This window comes from Lutjanus erythropterus, chromosome 2, assembly GCF_056507025.1.
Source record: "Lutjanus erythropterus isolate fLutEry1 chromosome 2, fLutEry1.hap2, whole genome shotgun sequence".
NCBI lineage: Eukaryota > Metazoa > Chordata > Actinopteri > Lutjaniformes > Lutjanidae > Lutjanus > Lutjanus erythropterus.
Window position 1 is genome coordinate 20,465,276 of NC_139318.1, and position 19,706 is coordinate 20,484,981.

The 19,706-nt window shown below is 40.6% G+C and overlaps 2 protein-coding genes across 5 annotated transcripts in view; both read left to right on the top strand.

The window, feature by feature from the left end:
- The first annotated feature begins 697 nt into the window (after positions 1–697).
- On the top strand, positions 698–15,006 carry ikbke (inhibitor of nuclear factor kappa B kinase subunit epsilon). Of its 3 annotated transcripts, none has more exons than XM_084731321.1 (21): positions 698–1,087; positions 2,399–2,498; positions 2,722–2,859; positions 3,181–3,310; positions 3,392–3,573; positions 6,103–6,263; positions 6,565–6,675; positions 6,772–6,951; positions 8,215–8,411; positions 8,701–8,759; positions 8,886–8,977; positions 9,116–9,217; positions 10,280–10,337; positions 11,096–11,208; positions 11,285–11,361; positions 11,455–11,494; positions 11,600–11,701; positions 12,548–12,644; positions 13,297–13,388; positions 13,490–13,561; positions 13,671–15,006. In XM_084731321.1, exons 2-21 carry the CDS (start codon positions 2,400–2,402, stop codon positions 13,732–13,734), a joined length of 2,166 nt encoding a protein of 721 aa, XP_084587447.1. In that variant the 5' UTR covers positions 698–1,087; position 2,399; the 3' UTR covers positions 13,735–15,006. The 3 variants fall into 3 exon arrangements, with proteins under 3 accessions (XP_084587447.1, XP_084587448.1, XP_084587449.1); XM_084731322.1 differs by having other exon boundaries at positions 698–871; XM_084731323.1 differs by lacking the exons at positions 698–1,087; positions 2,399–2,498; positions 2,722–2,859 and having other exon boundaries at positions 3,202–3,310; positions 3,397–3,573.
- Positions 15,007–17,820: 2,814 nt separating this feature from the next.
- The window catches only part of rassf5 (Ras association domain family member 5), a 38,931-nt gene continuing 37,045 nt past the window's right edge, over positions 17,821–19,706 (top strand). For both annotated transcript variants that reach the window (XM_084731326.1, XM_084731335.1), the window contains exon 1: positions 17,821–18,656. In XM_084731326.1, the coding sequence (XP_084587452.1) occupies positions 17,915–18,656 (742 nt within the window). In that variant the 5' untranslated portion in view covers positions 17,821–17,914. The remainder of the gene's footprint in view (positions 18,657–19,706) is intronic.

Consider the following 19,706-nt stretch of genomic DNA (forward strand, 5'->3'; position numbering starts at 1 on the left):
CTTCAATTTACTTTTTGTAAATCATTGCACAATTTTAGCACAAGAATATTATTATTTTAGGTAATGTAATATCAGTCAGTCATGTAATGTTAATTCAGGATTTTCTCCTTCAGCTTAATTGGATGCTGTTGGATTGGTTCAAAGTGGATCAGAGGAATTAACTTTAGAATTAATGTTAGTTGATTCAGCATATAAAGGGAAATTAATTGATTTGTGGCACAATTTTTCAAGATCATTACTTTTTAATCTTTGGACTCGATGGATATTGTTAAAAGGCTAAAGTCACAAGTCACTGGTGTTTAAGTCCAAGTCGAAATGCAAGTCTTTTTTTTATTTTGTCAGGTTGAGTCCAAAGTCATCAAATTTATGATGTTGCTATGTTTGTTGATGTGCTGACTGTCCGTCCAAATACCTGAGAATAGCAGGGAGGAAATTCAGTTGTAGTTTCCCTTTATTTAACCTGGGGACCTTCAGGAACACAGTATGCTGTTGTTGCAGCTCAGATCTCTTATTTTCTAGGCTGAAACTGGTGTAAAGTCAAAACTAAGAAAAAAATAATGCCACAGTGTGGTTTGGTATGCCCCTCAGTGTATTTTTACACATCATAGTCGGAAGTTCAGGCAGGAAAAAAACTGTCAAGTTTGCACTTTAATGTATTTCCGTATCATCCAGTTTACAGACCAGAGTCCGCCCCGTGTGAAACCCACACTTCCTACAACAGAGAGCACGATGCCTCGCTCCAGCTGCTCCAGCTGCTCCAGCTGCTGAGGTGGACCCGCTGATCCAGACACACACGGAAGGAGAAATCCTCATCAGGTGGTCCTCCTCCCTGCTGCGTCCTACCTGTGTTCAAACAGCAGCCATTACACAGGTATGCAGCGGTTTCTGTTTCTCGCGAACTTACCGAAGAAGTTTCACACGTAGGCGGCTTTTGTTTTCAGTCCAACTGGATTTACCGTAAAGCCCCGGAGCAGTCTGAACCGTTACTGACGACACTGACGTTTATTTCCCGGGATCAACCGCCGAGTCTTCAGGACAGGGACAGACCATTTAGCTAGCTAGATCAAAGCACGGCTAACTGGAACAGGTAAGCTAACATTAACTTACAGCTAACATTTCACTGCGTTAAATGAACCTGATAAATAGCTTACAAAACTGATGAGCTGTTTACTAAGTAGTTTAGATGCTTACAGGATTACTTATTGATTGTTGACATTAAAGTGCACAGTCAATGAGCTGTCAGTTAACCTAAATTAACTAGTTAGTTAATTAATTAATTAATTAGTTAGATGCTAGATGTTAAGCTAACGCTAAATGATATCACCAGAGCATATTGTGTATAGTTGGCTATGTAGATGAACTGTTAATATCTCTATAACGAACGAATTCAGTCGGTATATAACTAAGAGTTATATTGTACTGTATGGGCATTGTTATAGACCGATATGGTCGTGTCTACATGGGAACCCTAGTTTTGACTCTCGCGAGATTCGTAAGCGTTGTGTCTTTATTGTGCAACATGTTGTACAAATACGTTTTATTATGTGACAGTGCCGGTGGTACAGTAGTCTTTGGACGAAAATACTTTTTTTTTGATAGGAAAACACAATGGTTAGGGTTTAAACGATAACTCTCGCGAGATCTGGGGTTCCCATCAAGGTAGGAACAAACTCAGAGTAGTGATAGTAGTGTAGTCAGGATTGGGCAATAATAGATTATCAGATTACAAAAATAAGTATCCTGAGCCTGTAATAAAGCTTGAATTGAATATAATAAACCCAGATTACACTTGAACAATGTGTAATTAGATTAAAGTTACATTGTCAGCAATTTCTTGATTACATTTTTATTACATCTTTAAAATATGTCAGTTTAAAAATTATGAAACTTTTTTTCATGATAACCAATGCTATATTCACTCATATAAATTGTGTCTGACACACGGGGTGTCCTAGACAGCTGCTTCACTGTAACAGTTATTTAACTGTAAACAAGACAGACAACAAGATAAATGCACTCTGTTCACATTAAAAATGTTTTGAAGTGTTTAAAAAGAAAAAAGAATGTCTGTGGAACTCAATTTTGTGGCTACATCCACATACATTTAATATAAGGTGCATTATTTTTAATATTTGATTTTGATATAATCCAAAAGCATTCAGATTAAATCACTTTTTAAATAATCCAATGGATTAATTATATCGCTGATTACAAAAATCGCCAGGTAATTTGTATTGAGTAACTGACTAATTTGCTACTTTGTTCTGTATTTCATGATTCATTTGAAATATCTTTACCTCCTGGAGAACAGACAAAGAGGGCTTGTATCTCTCCTCGGTGTCTGTTAATAATTTTCTACATCTCTGTCTAATCATTCTGTCTGTCTTTTCACTTTCAGCATGTCGGGGCTGACAGCCAGTACAGTAAACTACCTCTGGTCTTTACAAGATGTCCTCGGTCAAGGGGCTACTGCCAGTGTCTACAAGGCACGCCACAAGGTAACAAGCCACACTGTCAACTTCTTTTCCACTGAGCAGCTCATTCACATCACCGCTGACATCACCTCACATGTTTTAGCCTTTTTTTTTATACAAAAGGGCCACCAGGATGTGTGATAAGAAAAGGCTGTGGTTTTCAGTGCTGCTGTGGGCGGATTTTGATGTTCCTGCATGACGCAGTGATGTGTTATGCTGATGTACATGTGTGTGTGTGTGTTTGCAGAAGTCTGGTGAGCTAGTTGCTGTCAAGGTTTTTAATGCTGTGAGCTACAACCGCCCACATGAGGTCCAGATGAGAGAGTTTGAGATGCTGAGGAAACTCAACCACAGCAATATTGTTAGGCTTTACACCGTTGAAGAGGTAAGGTGACTGTAAGGGGAGGAAATACAGAAATAAGGACAAGAGAAAATACAGTCATGTGTTGGGATGAGATGATTATTACAGTGTAAAACAGGGCTGCAGGTTTATTCCAAATTCATTTGAAACATGAAATATGAGAGTATTTGTACACCTGGTCTTATTCTGTTAGACAATGGTTTAAAGGTAAATGAGCAGTTTTCAGTGAGCAGCGCTCAATATCTATCATGAAATTGTTGAGTTTTTCTAATATTTTCATAATGTTTACAGTTTAAAGTTACAGTGAAGGAAGTGTAGCTCATCTCCAAATGTTTCTATGTCCAGCTGCCTTCTAAACAGAAGGTCTTGGTGATGGAGTATTGTTCAGGAGGAAGTCTGCTCAGCCTGCTTGAGGAGCCAGAAAATGCCTTTGGCTTGCCTGAGACAGAGTTCCTCACAGTTTTGCAGTGTGTAGGTGGGTGTGTAATATATCTTGGTATATCCCGTTAATTAGATATACCTAAACTGAAGTCTTCCTCACTTTTCTTCTCCTCAGTGCAGGGGATGAACCACCTGCGGGAAAATGGAGTGGTACACCGAGACATTAAGCCAGGCAATATCATGCGACAGGTTGGAGAAGACGGCAAGTCTGTTTATAAGCTGACTGACTTTGGAGCAGCAAGAGAGCTGGAAGATGATGAGAAGTTTTTGTCTATCTATGGAACTGAAGAGTATCTGGTAAGATAAAAGTCCCACAAATAAACTTATAGATATCTTGGAATCTGCAGTTAATTTTTTGGAATATGTGGCTCTTCCAATTATACATTATTTGTACAGAATAAACTAAAAGATTGATTAAAAGCAGAGCTACGTTAGAATCAATATAAAGAAAGTAGTTCCTACATGACACTAATCACAACAAGGTCTTTTGATTATCTTAAGTACCGACTCATGATTTTTGGAAAGAGACATTGGTTTTGAATTTTTCAAATGTATTTTTTAGCACTTTGAGCATCACAATCCAAGTACCATTTAGTCCCATTATATTAAAGAGAAGGCAGACATCTTTACAGCCGATGGCTCCAAAATTCTGCAACTTACACCCAGAAAATTTAGATGTATAATCAGCACTACAGACCAGGGTAAAAATATGTATTTTTGATTTTGGGGTGAACTGTCCCCTTAAAGCTTCAGTAAGATAGATTGAACATCCTCAGTGCAAAACCTTCTGCCTCTCTCGCTATTGCCTCAAATTACTCTGCGAAGCCCCTCCTACCAAATCCACAAGTTTGAACGGCAGCAGAAGGAGTCATTTGCCCTGTGAAACCAAATGCTTCTCCACAGCGTCAACCTCGCCAAGACCCCGGTCCCTCTCACCATGACTTCTTTTCAGAAATGCCCCTCCAGCACTTTGCAGCCCCGGCCAGGGCGCCCCAGGCCTCAGAGGCAGCTGAGACACCATCTAACAGAGGGATGAGAGGATGCTCCAGACATCCTTTTTGGCTGCCTCAGCAACACCCTGCTTCAACAGGGAGGGGCAAAAAACAGCAGAGGACCTGATTTCTTTGGGAGTGGGCTACCATATTATTGGCCTGTTCCACCCAACTGTAATAACACGCAAAAAGAAATTGGACATGACTAAGTTAACACCCCCAATCCCCACCTTTTTTGCTTAGTGATGCCAAAAAAAACCCTCCTATTGCCTTCCCCTGATTTCATTGAATTTTGTCGAGTAGGTTTTGATCTGTCCTGCAAACTAAACAAGAAAAAGGTCTTAGAATATAATCCACTTTGTGAACGTAATGAACAACAAAAAAGATGCCCTTAAAAACTCCAGTCATTTCAATATATCAGTAGTTGTGTTATGGTCATTTGTTGACAGAGTTCTTTTATATCATCTTTACAACAGGTCTGCCTGCAGGCAGTCTACACAGAAATCTTTTTACTACCTCAGTGGAGGGAGACATTGATGAGAAAGTGCATCCTTGCCCACCTAATATCCTGGATAAATAAAGTGAAGACATAAAAAATAATGAAATAAAATTGCATCAATAAAAAAATATGCTCATTGTGCTCTGTTGAGGGAAAGTTACAAGATTATTGTACATTTGATAACCTTCTCTATCAGTTCAGTTTTCCTCCAGGGAAAGCTCTCAAAGCTTGGTAGAAAAACCACTGCCTTTCACTGTTAGAGTAACTTGTTCTTGACAAAAGTTGCTTCTTTTTATACTCTAGTTGTTCTGTTAAAGTTTTCTTTTCTTTTTTCTCCACCAAATCATATTACCTTTAATGCTTAAAAACACCCATTTCCCCATGGGAATTGTTCACCTTTTAAACTCTGGTCTGAATTTCTATGTGTTGCATGTGATAATGTGTTTGCTACAAACCCAACCGCTAAATGTGAATCCACTCCAGCTTGATTCAGTTTTGTATTAAAGACAATCTGACCATGTTGAAATGGCCCTGTGAACAGCCCCAGTGGAGCCCAGAGCTGAATACCTCAAAGAAACTGGTATTATTAAGCATGGGTAGCCCTCTAGTGGACAAACTTATGAATATATTAGTTATAAGGTTTTTAAATGAGTGAACATGAAAATGCTGCACAATCAAGCAATATTTTATGTGATTCACAGTGATTGTAAAGTATATCTGCAACTATGGCTGCACAATGTGGTAAAACAGCCGTATTGGGAATGATTCATTTTTATTGAAAAAACAAAACAATTAAAATTATGATGTGACATTTGTTGGGGTCTGAACTGAACAAACAGGTTTTCTTTCATCTGAAGAACAGGATTTGTAGGCCAGGATATCTGTGCAGCACTACAGTACTTCATCATAGAGCTGTTTTCTCACACATTTTTCCCTTTTTAAAAAAGTACAGTTTGATTCTGGTCCTGCAATTTGGCCATCTTGCGGTTTCGTTTGGATTGCAATTAATTGTGCAGCCTGTTTGCATCAAAATAATTTATATGTCTAGCAACAAGATTATACAGTACTAAATATCACATCAGTTTATATGTGTGACCTATAAACGCCAAGTCATTTTAACATGATGTTCCCTGATAAAAAGAAAAACACTCCAGGGGAAAGAATACATATTTGGGCAAAACGCCACTTTCCCTTAATGCCTGGATAATACTCAAGATTAAAAGACCGTCTTGTACAGCTCTTGACATATGATGGTACAAAGACTGTGTAGCTACCTCTGCAGACTTACTTGTGTTTTTTTTGTGTGTGTGTGTGTGTGTGTGTGTGTGTGTGCAGCACCCAGACATGTATGAACGTGCTGTGCTGCGTAAGCCACATCAGAAATCCTATGGAGTAAGTGTAGACCTGTGGAGTATTGGGGTGACATTTTACCACGCTGCCACTGGGAGTCTTCCCTTCACACCGTATGGAGGACCCCGCAGGAACAAGCCCACTATGTAAGTTGATTCAACAGGTGTGAAAAAATTTCTGATAGCAACATTCACTTTAATATTCCTCCGCTTCAACCAGAGCTGCCAGTTTCAATTTGTGTTCCTTTTTTGTTTTACCTGAAATTATGGCATTGACTTAGGTCTTAATCTCCAGTATTGGAAAGATTACCACCATGCTTTCAGTGGATGATATTTTTCTCTGTGTTAGATATGTTGCTGCATGTTGTTTCTTCAGGATTCCTGGGGGACCAGGCATAACATGAAAATCCATCCATCAGCCTGACAGCCTGTATGTCTTGTTTTGTAGGTTTAAAATAACTACAGAGAAACCTATGGGGGCAATAGCTGGAATACAGCGGGTGGCAGATGGACCCATAGAGTGGAGCTACCAGCTACCTCACAGCTGCCAGCTCTCACAGTATGTCACCAAATAAAGAGCATTTGAACATGCTGATCAATAGCAATTTTCTCTGTCTACTGTATATTCTCTCCTGTTGTCTCTCTCTGTCTGCAGGGGTTTGACCGCGCAGCTGGTCCCAGTACTTGCAGGTATACTGGAGGCTGACCAGGAGAGGTGTTGGGGTTTTGACCAGTTCTTCACGGCCACCACAGACATACTGCAGCGTCAGCCAGTTCACCTCTTCTCTCTGCAGCAGGCCATGGCACATTGCATCTACATACACCACTACAACACGTATGTCTGCAGAGGCCTATCATCACCGACGTCATTGCCTGTTTAAAACATAACAGACTAGAAGTAAAAATCGCCAATTTTGACTGTAGGTTTGACAGACTTCAAGAGTCAGTTAAACATGTTGGACAGATGATGAAGATGACACAACCTGTGTAGTATTTGCTCCAAACTAGAGTTTCAGACTACTGAATGTAACTTAAATCTGCCCCAATTTCAGTTTGAAAATAATGTTTTTGTCATAATACAGTGCTATAATGGGTGCAGCGGATCACACATCTTGCAATTTGGGTTGTATCAGGGTTTTGAGTCACAGACTGGAGGCTTAGGCTTCAATTAATTTAAAAATATACTTGGCTCCGATTTAGCTATGTCTCTTTCTGTAGTCTCCACCACACTAATGTTAAAAATAATAATGATAACATGACAACCCTAAACAATATTAATGATACCATACAGTATATTCATATATTCTACCTTTATAATCATACACTATACAGTATAGATCACGAGTAATAGCCAGTCAGCAGTGAAGGCTGTGCCACAGACAGGCAAGAGACTGACGCTGCTCCACAAAGCCGGCTGAGCTTTTTATCACTGAAGTTGCAAAAAACATCACAGATCCATTTCTGTGATGACGCGCATGACCTGACCTTTAAAAGTGCATTGCCTTTTCATCTGGTGTTCTTGTTTACTTCAGGGCCTGACACAAGAGTAGGTAGATCCATGCAAATGAGCAAGGTGGGATGTGGTTATTTTGGTCAAATGTTTCAGTGGTTTTTGAGATGAGTCACTCAGTTTTCCGTAAACAAGCCCAAAATATGAAGTGATTGGAGAATCTTGTAGAATAATGATCTTAATGCTTTTAATGTGATAATGGCAATAAGTCCAGAACAGTAGAGTCTGTACTGAGCTCTAGATTATATCTGTAATCCACAATTGCTTGTATTAGGCTTTCCCTCTCTGTTGCCTGAGTCCCTGCAGGCCTCTGAGTGTGGAAGAACTGTGTGTGTGTGTATGTGTGTGTGTTACATCTGCAATTTGGAGACACATGATGTAATGTGAGCTATATCATGGCGTGTTGGTTAGTTTCTGCTTTTTTGTACCAACAGTTACCGATGGTTACTGTGTTGATCACTTTTTCTGACTGCACTATATCTTGGATCATGGTGGCCCCAGTAAAAGGGCACCGACCCTGATCTTAAAATGTAATCAGACCTGACATTTAAAAAGGTGTCTAACTCTCTATCCCCTCGCTCCTCTCAGGGTGTCGGTGTTCTTTGAGGAGGTGGCGTCTCAGACTGGTATAGGAGTACAGATGCAACATCTGCTCTACCTCGGTCACGACCTCCCTCTGGAGGGCAGCATGAAGGTGGTCAACCTCCCGAGTACCTCACCCGCGCGACCACTCATTCTGCTCAGCTACACGCCTGAAGCGAATACCAGCCTCCCCGTCAGAGAACGTGAGACAATCAAAGACACGCACACCTTTGATATGTTTCTGTGAAGTCTTAGGTTCTCCTCATCTTTATTCTTTGCTGTTCCCCTTGGGAGATATGAAAGAGTTTCAATATAAAGTGGATTCCAGCATCACACAGACAACACATAAATATTGTTGTGAATCAGCTGGTTCATTCACATTTTGTTGAGTAATATTTATTTGAATGCCAAAAATATACAAGTGTGTAATGAAGGCTGGTTAAAAAACTGTTTCCATATTTTTGGGATATGTGTTTATTCTCTCCTCTGTAGCGGACACTCCAGTCATCCCATCCAGGTTTGATGTAATGGCAGACTACAACTTCTCCAAGGTACTGCTGCTCCCCTGATTTTCGATCTCATCCATGCCTGTGTTTATTTTTTATTTTAAATTTTTGTATCATAAGCCTCCAACTCATTATGTGTTTCCTCCTTTTAACTCCCCCTCTTCTCTGTAGGTAATATTGGGAGTGGTCCACCAGTATCTGAGGATTGTTAAGTTGCTGCACACACACCGAGAGCTGCTACTGCAAGGATACTACAGCTACATGTGAGACACCCACAGACATGTTGAAATAAAGATTATTTGTTTCATTGACTGAGAGATGTGTGACTCAAGTTAATGACACTTGTCAAACTGATTCCCCCTTCATTTCTTCTCCTCTCTCACACTTTTATTGTTCCTCAGGATGAGGTTGCGGAAGGAGTGTGGAGAAGCGATGCACAGTATTGGGATGATCACTGTCAGACTGCAGTCTTGCCTCAGTGTAGAACACAGGATTCACACAGTGTGAGTTTATCTAAACACTTTTTAAGCTAAATGAAATGAATCATACCTGGAGTGTTGCATTACACGGATATGTGTTTGTATGACACACATAATGATATATAGGAGGCAAAGAAAGTAGAAAGCACACTGGTATGAACCTGTGGCGTTCATTTTGACTGTGCCATGCTGACGGAGGAGACCTCATTTTACTAGGAAAAAAGTTTATCCAAGATTTGGTGTCATCAGACATCAGTAACAGCTAATCGTCTGGAAAATGTGTCGGCCCATGCTGCTCTGTTTGGAAACAGTCAAGCTAATGTGCTGCACGTGTGTGAAAAACAGCGGCAGTGGATGAGAGGCCATGGATGGAGCAGATAAAAATATTAAAATATTTTTTCTTCTTTGAGTTATCTTCACTTTGTTTATTTCATCGTCTCTACTGCAGCCTCTCTGCTCACTTTGCTACATGTGTGAATGTGTAACGGGAGCAGTTACAGCTATTATACTGACATTATATGGGTGTGAATTAGGTTCAAAAAGTCAGACAACAAAATGATGATTACTGACAACAGTAGTTACAAGGTGTGGTAATACTTATGTATACTATAGATGAGTATGTATTTTTTTCTACTTTCCGATTTCGTGTATTAAATATTCTTAAAATACCTGATCTAGATCTAGTAATACAGTTCAGAGTACAGTAACAACTGCCACACATTTGTCATACCAGTGCTTTACCCCTTCAGAAGCATTTATATTGATATATATACTACCATCTGTGCTTCAGATCATACATGATATAAATTTTAAGCCATACTGCCCAACTCTAATACATAACAGTAGAGTAAATAGAGCTGTACTTGCTTTTTGAGGTTGACTTTGCCACTGTGGGTGTGATGTAGGTTTGGATGATGTATGTTGTTCACTGTCTGAATATAGTGGATTCTGAGAGATATATATTGTTAACAAATGTAGACTAAACACATTTCTTCCATTGTCGATATTGTCATAATGTAACCTCCAACCTCTTCCTCTTTTTTCCCTTTCTCCTCCTTTTTCTGTTGTATCTTCTTTTTTTTTTAGAGCACATTACACCTTGGGAAACCAGGGTTCAGTTGATAACAGTCAGAAGCTGCAGCTGGTGAGTGACAACAGGAAGAAGCATCACAGAAGCCTGACTGCTGTAGCTGATGGAAATGTTGGGAACAGGAGCTTTTCCATATTATTATTATTATTATTATTATTATTGTTACTCTATTCATGAGTGGAGAATGACAGATAATAAAAAGAGTGATCACAAAAGTGCAGAAGTCATGAGGCAAGTATGACAAAAAATCTGCTGATCCGTGCTTTAAGTCTGATATTAACTGTTTTCTCTCCTGTGTTTTTGACTGAAGAGCAGATGAAAAAAGTTTTTGCCAGGATAATCTGTCTTAGTTACTTATTTTTTCTTTCATCTGTGAAAACAGAAAAAACTCTTTTCTCAGGATCATTTTTCTTAGTGTGTGTTGTAATATTCATTTCAGCCACAAGAGGCTAAAATGCACCACGTTCTAAACAGGACAAAAACCATTCACTTCCTCCTGGTGACTTTAAATTTCTCCATATATTCAAAACACAGGTTACATTATGGTAAATGGATCACCAGAATAGTTTTTTTTCTTACTCGCCTTTGAGGGCTTCCAAACAAAAGGAATGGCATGCAGCGAAGATGTTGCACTCGTTTAGTCCCTGTTTGGCTGTCCAACTATTGGCAGGTATCAACCCTGCAGATGTTTAGTTATCAGGATGAATTACCTGATCACTAATCCAGGATAATGGACAGTGGACCATTAATCCTGTGGCAGACTTGTGATTTGTTGATTCAGGTATCAGAGTGTGTGGCTGCTGTCTCTACAGGTCCACGAACACCTGCCAATATACACTGCTGGCATCCAAGAGTTTCAGAACCGACTGGACCATCTGCAGATAGAACAGGCCAAGCTAGCGGAGACACTGGCTAATGACAAGAGGTACTCAGGGATTCAAAGCCCCAGGGTGACCTTGTGGCTTTGTGGTGTTTGAACTCATTGTTTGTCTCCCAAACAGCTGTCAGAGGATGGAGATGCTGCTGCAGAAGATAACGGCAATCCATCAGCATTATCGTAAAGACAGACTTACTGGCAGTATGTATGTTTATCTGGTGACATATCCAGCGTGTTTACTACTTTTTTTGTTCGTGGTAGAACTGACCACTCCTTTTCATGTTTTCACCACAGAGTTGGCGTATAATGATGAGCAAATCCACAAATTTGAGAAGTGAGTATGTGCGCACACAGCTGCTGCTCACAGTCCTGCTCACCTGTCTGTGAAGGGTTTTACTCTGAGCTCTCCTGTAATCTGCTTGTCACTCTCCCTTCCCAGAATCCACCTGTCGGCCCACATTAAGAGAGTGAAATCTCTCTACAGAGAGGACTGTGTGCAGAAATACAAAGAGGTTTTGGCCTCAACAAGGACATGGAGCGGGTCAGTTTGCATTTTTAAACATTAAACACAATGTAGAGTTTTGACCAGATTCTCTCAGCTGTGTTATCTCAAACACTACGACACACAACAAGAGAAATGTTTGTTTGGTTTGTCAGCCATTCACACAGATGATGAAAGCTTATACGAAGAAGATTAACAAAGGGCAGTAGGACATTGCTATTCAGCAGTCCCCCTTAAACAGATTAAGTTAGTAGTCTGCATTGTTAATCCTCACTTCACACTTATGTAGTGATATTCAGATTAGAAGTTTGATCACACTTCGATTTCAGTTCAGTTGTATTCAGACAAAGCAATCAGTTTTTATATGTAAATTAAGATTTTGAATTTTGATTTTACATAATTGTTTTAGTTGACGCTTAATTAGCTGAAGTATTATTTAGCTGTTTTGAATTAATGGCTGTCCTTATTTCAGATCTAACTAGTAACCTACATTTCTGCTGCCTTGTTTATTGATACAGTGCTAATCAGTCAAAAGCCTGTTTGCATATAAATTGAAACAAGGCTTCCCAGACACAGTCAAACATATGAACCACAGTAGGTATGTTAAATAAAATGGTTAGGGTTTAGCTAAGGTTCAAATATTGTTTTAAGCTTTTAAAAATTCAAAACTGCATAATTGTTGAATAAATAATCTGTATTGTCTGTCATTGCATTTTTTGCTAGTTTAAAATTGGCCATTGTGGACTTCAGTCCTCAAATTGAACCAATATAATTTTTTTTGCATTGCTATTTTGTCCTGTTTTGGAAACAAGGAGGCCACTGGCACAATGTAAAGATGGTAGTTTTGTCTAACTACTGTCTTTTTGTCTTCTGCTGTATTTGCAGTGTCTTACTAGAGATGCAGACCCGGCTGCAGGACTTCAACTCTTTCTCCACAGGTTTATTGGCAGACCTGGAGATGAGTGAGCAGAGCCAAAATAAGGTCAACATTTCACTGTTTCTGCAGCTCAGATCAGTACAACAGCGTAATAGGGCCATTGTAGATTTAAAAAAATAAATGCGGAGCCTGGGAACAGGGGAATATTCCAAGAAAAGTCTGAATATCATTTTTCTCATAAATAAATGACTTAAATCTTGGAAAAAGTGATGAGTGTGAGTATCCTTGCATCTGTCCATTTCGTTGTAGTTCCTGATGCACAAAAAACCCCCGCAATTGTTCCTGTTTTTTTTTCTCATAAATGTGTGACATTTTTCTTAGGAATTTACTAGAGATTATCCAGTTGTTTTTCTTTTAAATTTGTGACTTTTTCCCATAAAGGTACCACTTTATTCTCAGAGAATATCCAAGTTTTTTTCTCATAAATTTGGTGACTTTATTACTGAGTTTTTTCTCAGAATATTACCCCCTTACCCCGACTCCATAATTATTTTTTTTTTTTTTACCAGGGATGGCTATAACATGTCCTTACAGATCATAGATTGTGATATAACAGTATTTACAAAGTAAATAAATATTCTAGATATGCTTTTTTCTTGGATTTGGGTGTATTATTATTTCAGTGGTCATGTTAGTGATGTCACTCATGTAGTATCTTAGTGATGTGATGATGTAACGTCTCATCTGTCCTCCTCAGGCTCTGGACAGAATGCTTTTTAGTCTGCAGTCCAAGAGAGCAGGACAACAGCCTGAGATCACACCCACGGACAAGGACCAGATGGTCTCCAGGTTTGTGTCTTTGTATGTGTGTGTGTGTCTGTGTGTGTGTTCACATGCACGCATGCATGTGTGTGTGCGTACAAGATAGAGACAGTTTCTGTTTGTTCTAGGATGCATCGTCTGAAGGAGGAAATGGAGATTTTGGTTAGGGAGCTACAGTGCAACAACACCATTATTGAGAGGTCAGTTGCGCAACCAACTTCCTGTATGTACATCTCTGTCAAAACTTGCAACCACATGCTACACCAAAAGAGTATAATGTCAATTTTTTGTATTTGTTTTGTCCTGTAGTCTGGGGGCAGTGAACTCAGCAGCAGCTCTGGAGCCGAGCTTGGCCAGACCCTCTACGCTGTGACAGAGGGGCAGTGTCTTTGCCTCTTAACTCACAAATGCACCTTCAGTAAACCCTCTCTGAGGACAACCTTCCCCTATGACCAGTGTACTGGATCTTCTTTCAAAGACCAGCTGCAGCTCTCACTCCTGGAAGAGGAAACAGCCAAAGACAATCAATAAAATGTGAATCTCAAAGTAGAGATGAGATGCATTGAACGAAGGAGGAGGAAACGCCAATGATGGACTTTTACTCGGTGTGTGTATATGTGTGTGTGTTTGTTTGTGTGTGTGTGGTTGGTGACTGAGTATAGCAGTTCAATATAAACCTCATTAATGCCTTTAGTGTTATTGTTTTTCTAATAGGCTGCACAGGGATGGACTATCAGGATAAAGCACAAAGAATGCCAGATCAGCTGCTAGAGTGTTTTTCGTTGGCCGCATTTCTTCTTTGACCCACAAAAGAAGGTCTGTGAAATCTGGAGAACCTTAAAGGGATGATTTTGATTATTTGAAGTGTGTTTGTGAGTGTGTGAGTATGAGGTACTTGTCTGTAGTCAATGTCATTGCCTGTAGAAGATGGCGGTCGACACGCCCCTAGTTTGGAGAAGCAGAGAGGAGTACCAGCAAGGAAGCTAAGCAATGAACTGCTGTTGACAGGGTCAGCAATAAAATGTATTTTAGCCGCTTATAAAAGCTCCATCTAAAAAAAAAATTAATGTCTGTTTAAGTGTACACTATATTTATACTATTTTCACAGCTTTACTTTGCCATCAGACAGCCTTTTCTGATTATGTAATCTAAATATTACTCTTCAAACCAACCAGCTCCAGAGGCGAAATCAATCATTTTACTTAACAGAACACAGGAGTTGTTGGTTTGCCACTGCCTTGATCTGTTGTTGTGTGACTTTGGTGTTTTAAAGGGGTTGTTCATATTCGTCATGTTCTGAGGTAAATTCACAGATTTTATCAGTGGCGCCTGATTGAATGAGAGAGAGCAATATTTGGCTTATGTATCTGCAGTTTCCCATCCGAAAAGGCTGCCTGACACTTAAACTAATATTGATTTTTTTTTTTAATGTGGCTAAAATACCTTTTGTTGCTGACCCTTTCCACAGCAGTTCATGGCTTAGCTTCTGTGCTGGTATTCTTCTCTGCTTCTCCTAACAGGGGGCGTGTCAACTGGCTTCTACTGTAGGTTATAGTCTATCAGTAAGTAAGTCATACAAACCCACTTCAAATAATCCAAAGTATCCCTTGAAATGATTAATTTAACCACACTGACTGTATATATCTGCCTGCATGTCTTGTGTGTGTGTGTGTGTGTGTGTGTGTGTGTGTGTGTGTGTGTGTGTGTGTGTGTGTGTGTTTGTTGAAGGAAGCGCTTGAGTCATCTGGTGTCTTTTTTTTCCTGTTTTATCATTTGTGTGACATCATTTCTAGGCTGACCTCAAATGTATCATTGTCACTTAAATGAATGAATAATGATTGATCATGTCATTGATTGTCAGCCTCTCCCATCACACAGGACTGTAGTTTTGATGTCACATTTGTTTCTCTGTCTTTGTTGATGTTTAACTTGAGTGATGTTATTTCTCTGTATTTTGTTGTTGTTTTTCCTATAAAAGAGAAGTAACAAAATCAGGGAAACTCAGCACTCACCACTGCATCTCCTTTTTAACAGAACTACATAAAGCCAACACAGTCCACTGACCTTACAGCAAATTAACACGATAAAATGACATTAGCCGGTGTGGTTCACATGCTGGGGAACTCCCAGGGTGTTTTTATTTGTTTATAAAAGGGTCACACATGATGCATGAGGTTAGAGAAATTTATAAAATATGCTTTTACTAAACTATTTTTGTTTTGTTTTTTCTGGTTCAGTGTTGCCTCAAGAAACGATATGATCTCAGTTGATGAAGTCATACAGGCTGAAAAGTCGAAGTAAAAACTATTTCATGTCCTCTCTTGTAAGCTTACTGTGGCATCACCTCCGTGAGGATGAGTCACCATGTTCTCTCAGGTCACAAATGACTGAGAGACAACAGTAAACCCACATTCAGTCAGTGCTCAAATTGTTTTGGAAGGAGGTACGGTGTGGGAAAGAGTAACTGGGCTGGGAAGATTAAAGGTCTCAAACAAAAACAGAAAACAAGCGAGCTGTTGTGACACTGCAAAGTACTGAGAATGAAATTGAAAGTTTTTCACTCGGCCTGTGTCGTATGCAAGTGGTGTGGGTGTCCTCGGGGGCTTTCTCTGCTCTGTTAGGGGGGCGAGACCAACCGCCACTGTGGTTTTGTGCTGCTCATATGACGTGCTGTTGCAAAGTGGAAAATTTGATAACTTTCCTATTCTTAGCCTACACAGACAACAGTGATAATGTGTTTTTACCAGCGAGACTTTATTCTTAATTACTTATTCAGTACATACTGTAGGCCCACTCAAATCTTTGTGTGCCAGTCATGTTTTATACCCACAGTCAGTTTCATTAGATGTTTTGTTTTGTTTTGTTATTGAAATCATCAGTAAATGGGACAGTTCACCCCAAAATCAAAAATGCATATTTTTCGATTTGTTCATCTAGATTGTTTAAGTTTGAATAGAGACATGTCAGGCATAGAGATGTCTGCCTTTTCTCTGCTATAAAGGAAGTAGATGGCACTTGTGGAGCTCCAGGCACCAAAAAACCCCTGTCTTTCTAGAAATCATGACCCATTAGCTCAAGTTAATCCACAGACTTAGTTGTGAGCAGTTTCATGTAGGAGCTATTTTCCTTCTTCCGTCCACCAACTGAATTACTGCACTCAAGGAACTGTGTGTCTGCTCATGGATGTGAGGCCCTTTAATCGTCGTGTAGATTTAACAGAGACACGACATTTCTGCTCAGGCTTCTTTATACCAAAAGGTAATGAATAGTTGATTACATACAATGAATGACTTTCCATTGTCAAAGACAGTGCTCTGATGTTTTGCCATACCAGATTCTTAAAAACTCTTGACCAAGTGTAGACCACTACTGTAGACCCTTTTGACCCCCACAAATAATCAATTTAGCAGAAAGTCAGGGTGATATTTCTGAAGCTTGGTGGGAGCTGTCTGCACTGTTGGAAATACCAGTGCCTTGTGTTTCTCAGTTAATAGTCCTGCTGTCAGACTTTCAGGTGACCCACCTTGAAACACAATCTCCATTTCCTGTCCAGTCTCCTGTTGGCCTGAGTCCTGAACTGTAATACTTTTTCTGAAGAGCCATTGCTCCACAGTAGTTGTGCCATGTAGCACTGTGGCACAAAAAAGTTAAAATGAAGAGTTTTTTTTTTGTGTGTGTGTCCAATCAGAACTCACGTGCATGACTTACAAACACACTCAAAGAGTCAATCCTAAGGTGAATTGTATCATTGGTTCAGAGAATTTAATCTAAAACCCACCCTCCAGTCCAAAATCAGACCCTCATTCCCCACCATTCCTGGTGCTGGACTGTTTGTTAAGGCTTCTATTTGATGGGGTGACAGTTGCATTTCTTTCAGCAGCTGTATTTTGCATGCGTTTGAGCGTTGAATGTCCTTAACGGGCTGCCATCACTGAGAGCTACTTTCTGTCTTTCATTCTGTGCTGCTTGCCACAATATTTTATTTTACTTCCCACAACCATCTGAAATGATCTCATGACCCCCTGGTTGAGAACCACTAGACAATTTAAGTAAGAAACCTAAATGTTCATCATTATTATGTTCCATGAACGTCTTAATCGAGTCTCTGGTAGCTCTCCACAGACTCTTCATCTGTGATTGTGGTTTCTGGTTTTCATGCCAGTCTACTTTCTGTAGTCTACTTTTAGTACAAGTGGTTTCAGAATATTATTACTATGACTACATTTAGACTAAATGCCTGGTAGCAATAGAAAAAAAACAGCTAAGAAATTAAAATGACTCATCGTAAAGTTAAGTGTTTTATCCAGTGAATTGGTGCTCGATAATTCAATAATGCCAAATCAAACCTACAGTATGAAGCAGGGATTAGTGCGCGCTCCTGCCACTTTAAAGGGGGCGCGCGCCCGGCATTTAAAGCCGTCAGACCTCCTGCGTCACTACTACAAGCTCGTCGCGGGCGTGAGTTGAGTTTACATTCAGGGCACGGAGTGAAAACACGCACTAGTACACACTCCAAACAGACGAACACACACACATTACGGGGGAACAGGATAATGGCGTCTGCGAGTGTGGTGGGGCAGCAACACCCGGGTCCGCACAGGCTGGACTCGGAGCCGCAGCTGCTGTTCTTCAAACTGGCCACCGGCAGGAAGAAAACCCTCCTGCCGAGGAAGACGTCCTGGGAGAAGAAGATGTCCAGGAGAGGCTCCGGGAGCAGCGGGGCGTCCGGCTCGGTCACCGCTGAAGGGGAGTCCGGAGCTCATCCCTTGTCTCCGGGAGAAGCAGCCGGGAGAGGAGGCGGGATGATGCCCGCCGGAGGATGCGGAGCTCCGGCCGCGCCACGTAGCCCGGACCGGGACAGACGCGCTGGAGCCGGGCACATCACCAGTGACTGCAACAGCAACGTGGACTGTGACCCGAACCGTAACACAGGTGGTCGCAGGGGAACTTCGGTCAAGAGGTCGGACGTTAATGTCATGTCAAACCGGCACCGAGACGCGCCGCACCGGAGACGAGACACCTGGAGCGGAGACAGCAGACACCAGAGCATCTCTTCCTCCGGGACAGCGCAAGGTCTCCCTCTGGAGCGGCTCACACAGGGCAGGACTGGAGTGGTCAGGCTGGCCCGCACCGAGCCTCACCGCAGGGAGGCCTGGTCCATCTTTCCCCAGTGGGGGGACCCCCGGGTGAGGGCCGAGAGGGGCGAAGGACACAGGTTCGAGGCCAAGGCCGTTACGCAGGACTGGTGTGACGCCTGTAGCCGTCAGATCACCGCACAGGCACTCAAGTGTCAAAGTAAGTTGTACTCTTATGAATCATGTTGGGCTGCACCTTAAGATTGTTGTCGTTATTGATCAATCTGCCAATATTCTTCGTGATTAAACGATCAATTATTTAGCCTATAAGTTGTCAAAAAAAAAGTAAAATGATTATCACAATTTCCCAGATCCCCAAATAACGTCTTTAAATTGCTTCTTTCATCCAATCAAAGGTCCAAAACCCAAAGGCTGTTTACTGTCCTAAACCACAATGGAAATCAGCAAATCATCACATTTATGATGCTGGACACATTTATTTGGCTTTTCAAAATAGTTGGTAACAATTTTCTTTTGATAGATTAATTGTGGCTCTAAAATCATGTATTCATTTATCATGAGAGTGTTTTTGTGGAGACGAGTATTATTTGGCACTGGCACTCTTTCATATTACGTGTGATCATGTTCCCTTTTTAGATGATGCAGAACAGGCTGTGTAGTTTCACTTTCCGGCCTGTGTCTTTTTTTATTTTTTATTTTATGAAGGGCACAAGAAGCCGGGTGCTAAATTCTTCCATACTGGTGGCTGTGTGTGTTTGTACACACACAAAAAAAGAGTCCATGTGCCTTTGTGAGTGATTCAGTATGACAGGGAAGGACATTTCCAAGCATTACACTCCACAGACAAAACCAAAAAAAGCTTCCATGGAAAGCCCATTATCTTGTCCTTCCAGCTTTGCCTCCCAGAGTCACTCACTCTGTGATTTGCAGCCTCGGCTCAAAGAGCAAGCGAGAGATTGAATTGTAGGATTCACAGTGGTGCCCTGATGAAATCTAGAATCACAATAGGAATGTGTGTAAAGGTCACATTTAAGCACCATGTGTTTGCTCCAGGGGTTGTACAGATGTGAAAGGGACATTGAAAGTAGCATTTTTCATTGATAGTGTATGTGCATTGACTGAGTGCCATTTTAAAACAATTTAAAACCATTTAAAGCAAAAAAAAAAAAAAAAATCACAGGGCTGCATGATTAATCAAAATATTACTGAAATCTCAGTATGCCCAATCACAACTGCTGCAATATTTTGA

Bases quoted from the DNA above. Each gene is read 5' to 3' on its own strand.
- ikbke (XM_084731321.1), top strand. From the start codon at position 2,400: ATGTCGGGGCTGACAGCCAGTACAGTAAACTACCTCTGGTCTTTACAA. The intron at 2,860-3,180 runs GTAAGGTGACTG...TTCTATGTCCAG, and splicing joins GGCTTTACACCGTTGAAGAG to CTGCCTTCTAAACAGAAGGT. The intron at 13,562-13,670 runs GTCAGTTGCGCA...TTTGTCCTGTAG, and splicing joins AACAACACCATTATTGAGAG to TCTGGGGGCAGTGAACTCAG.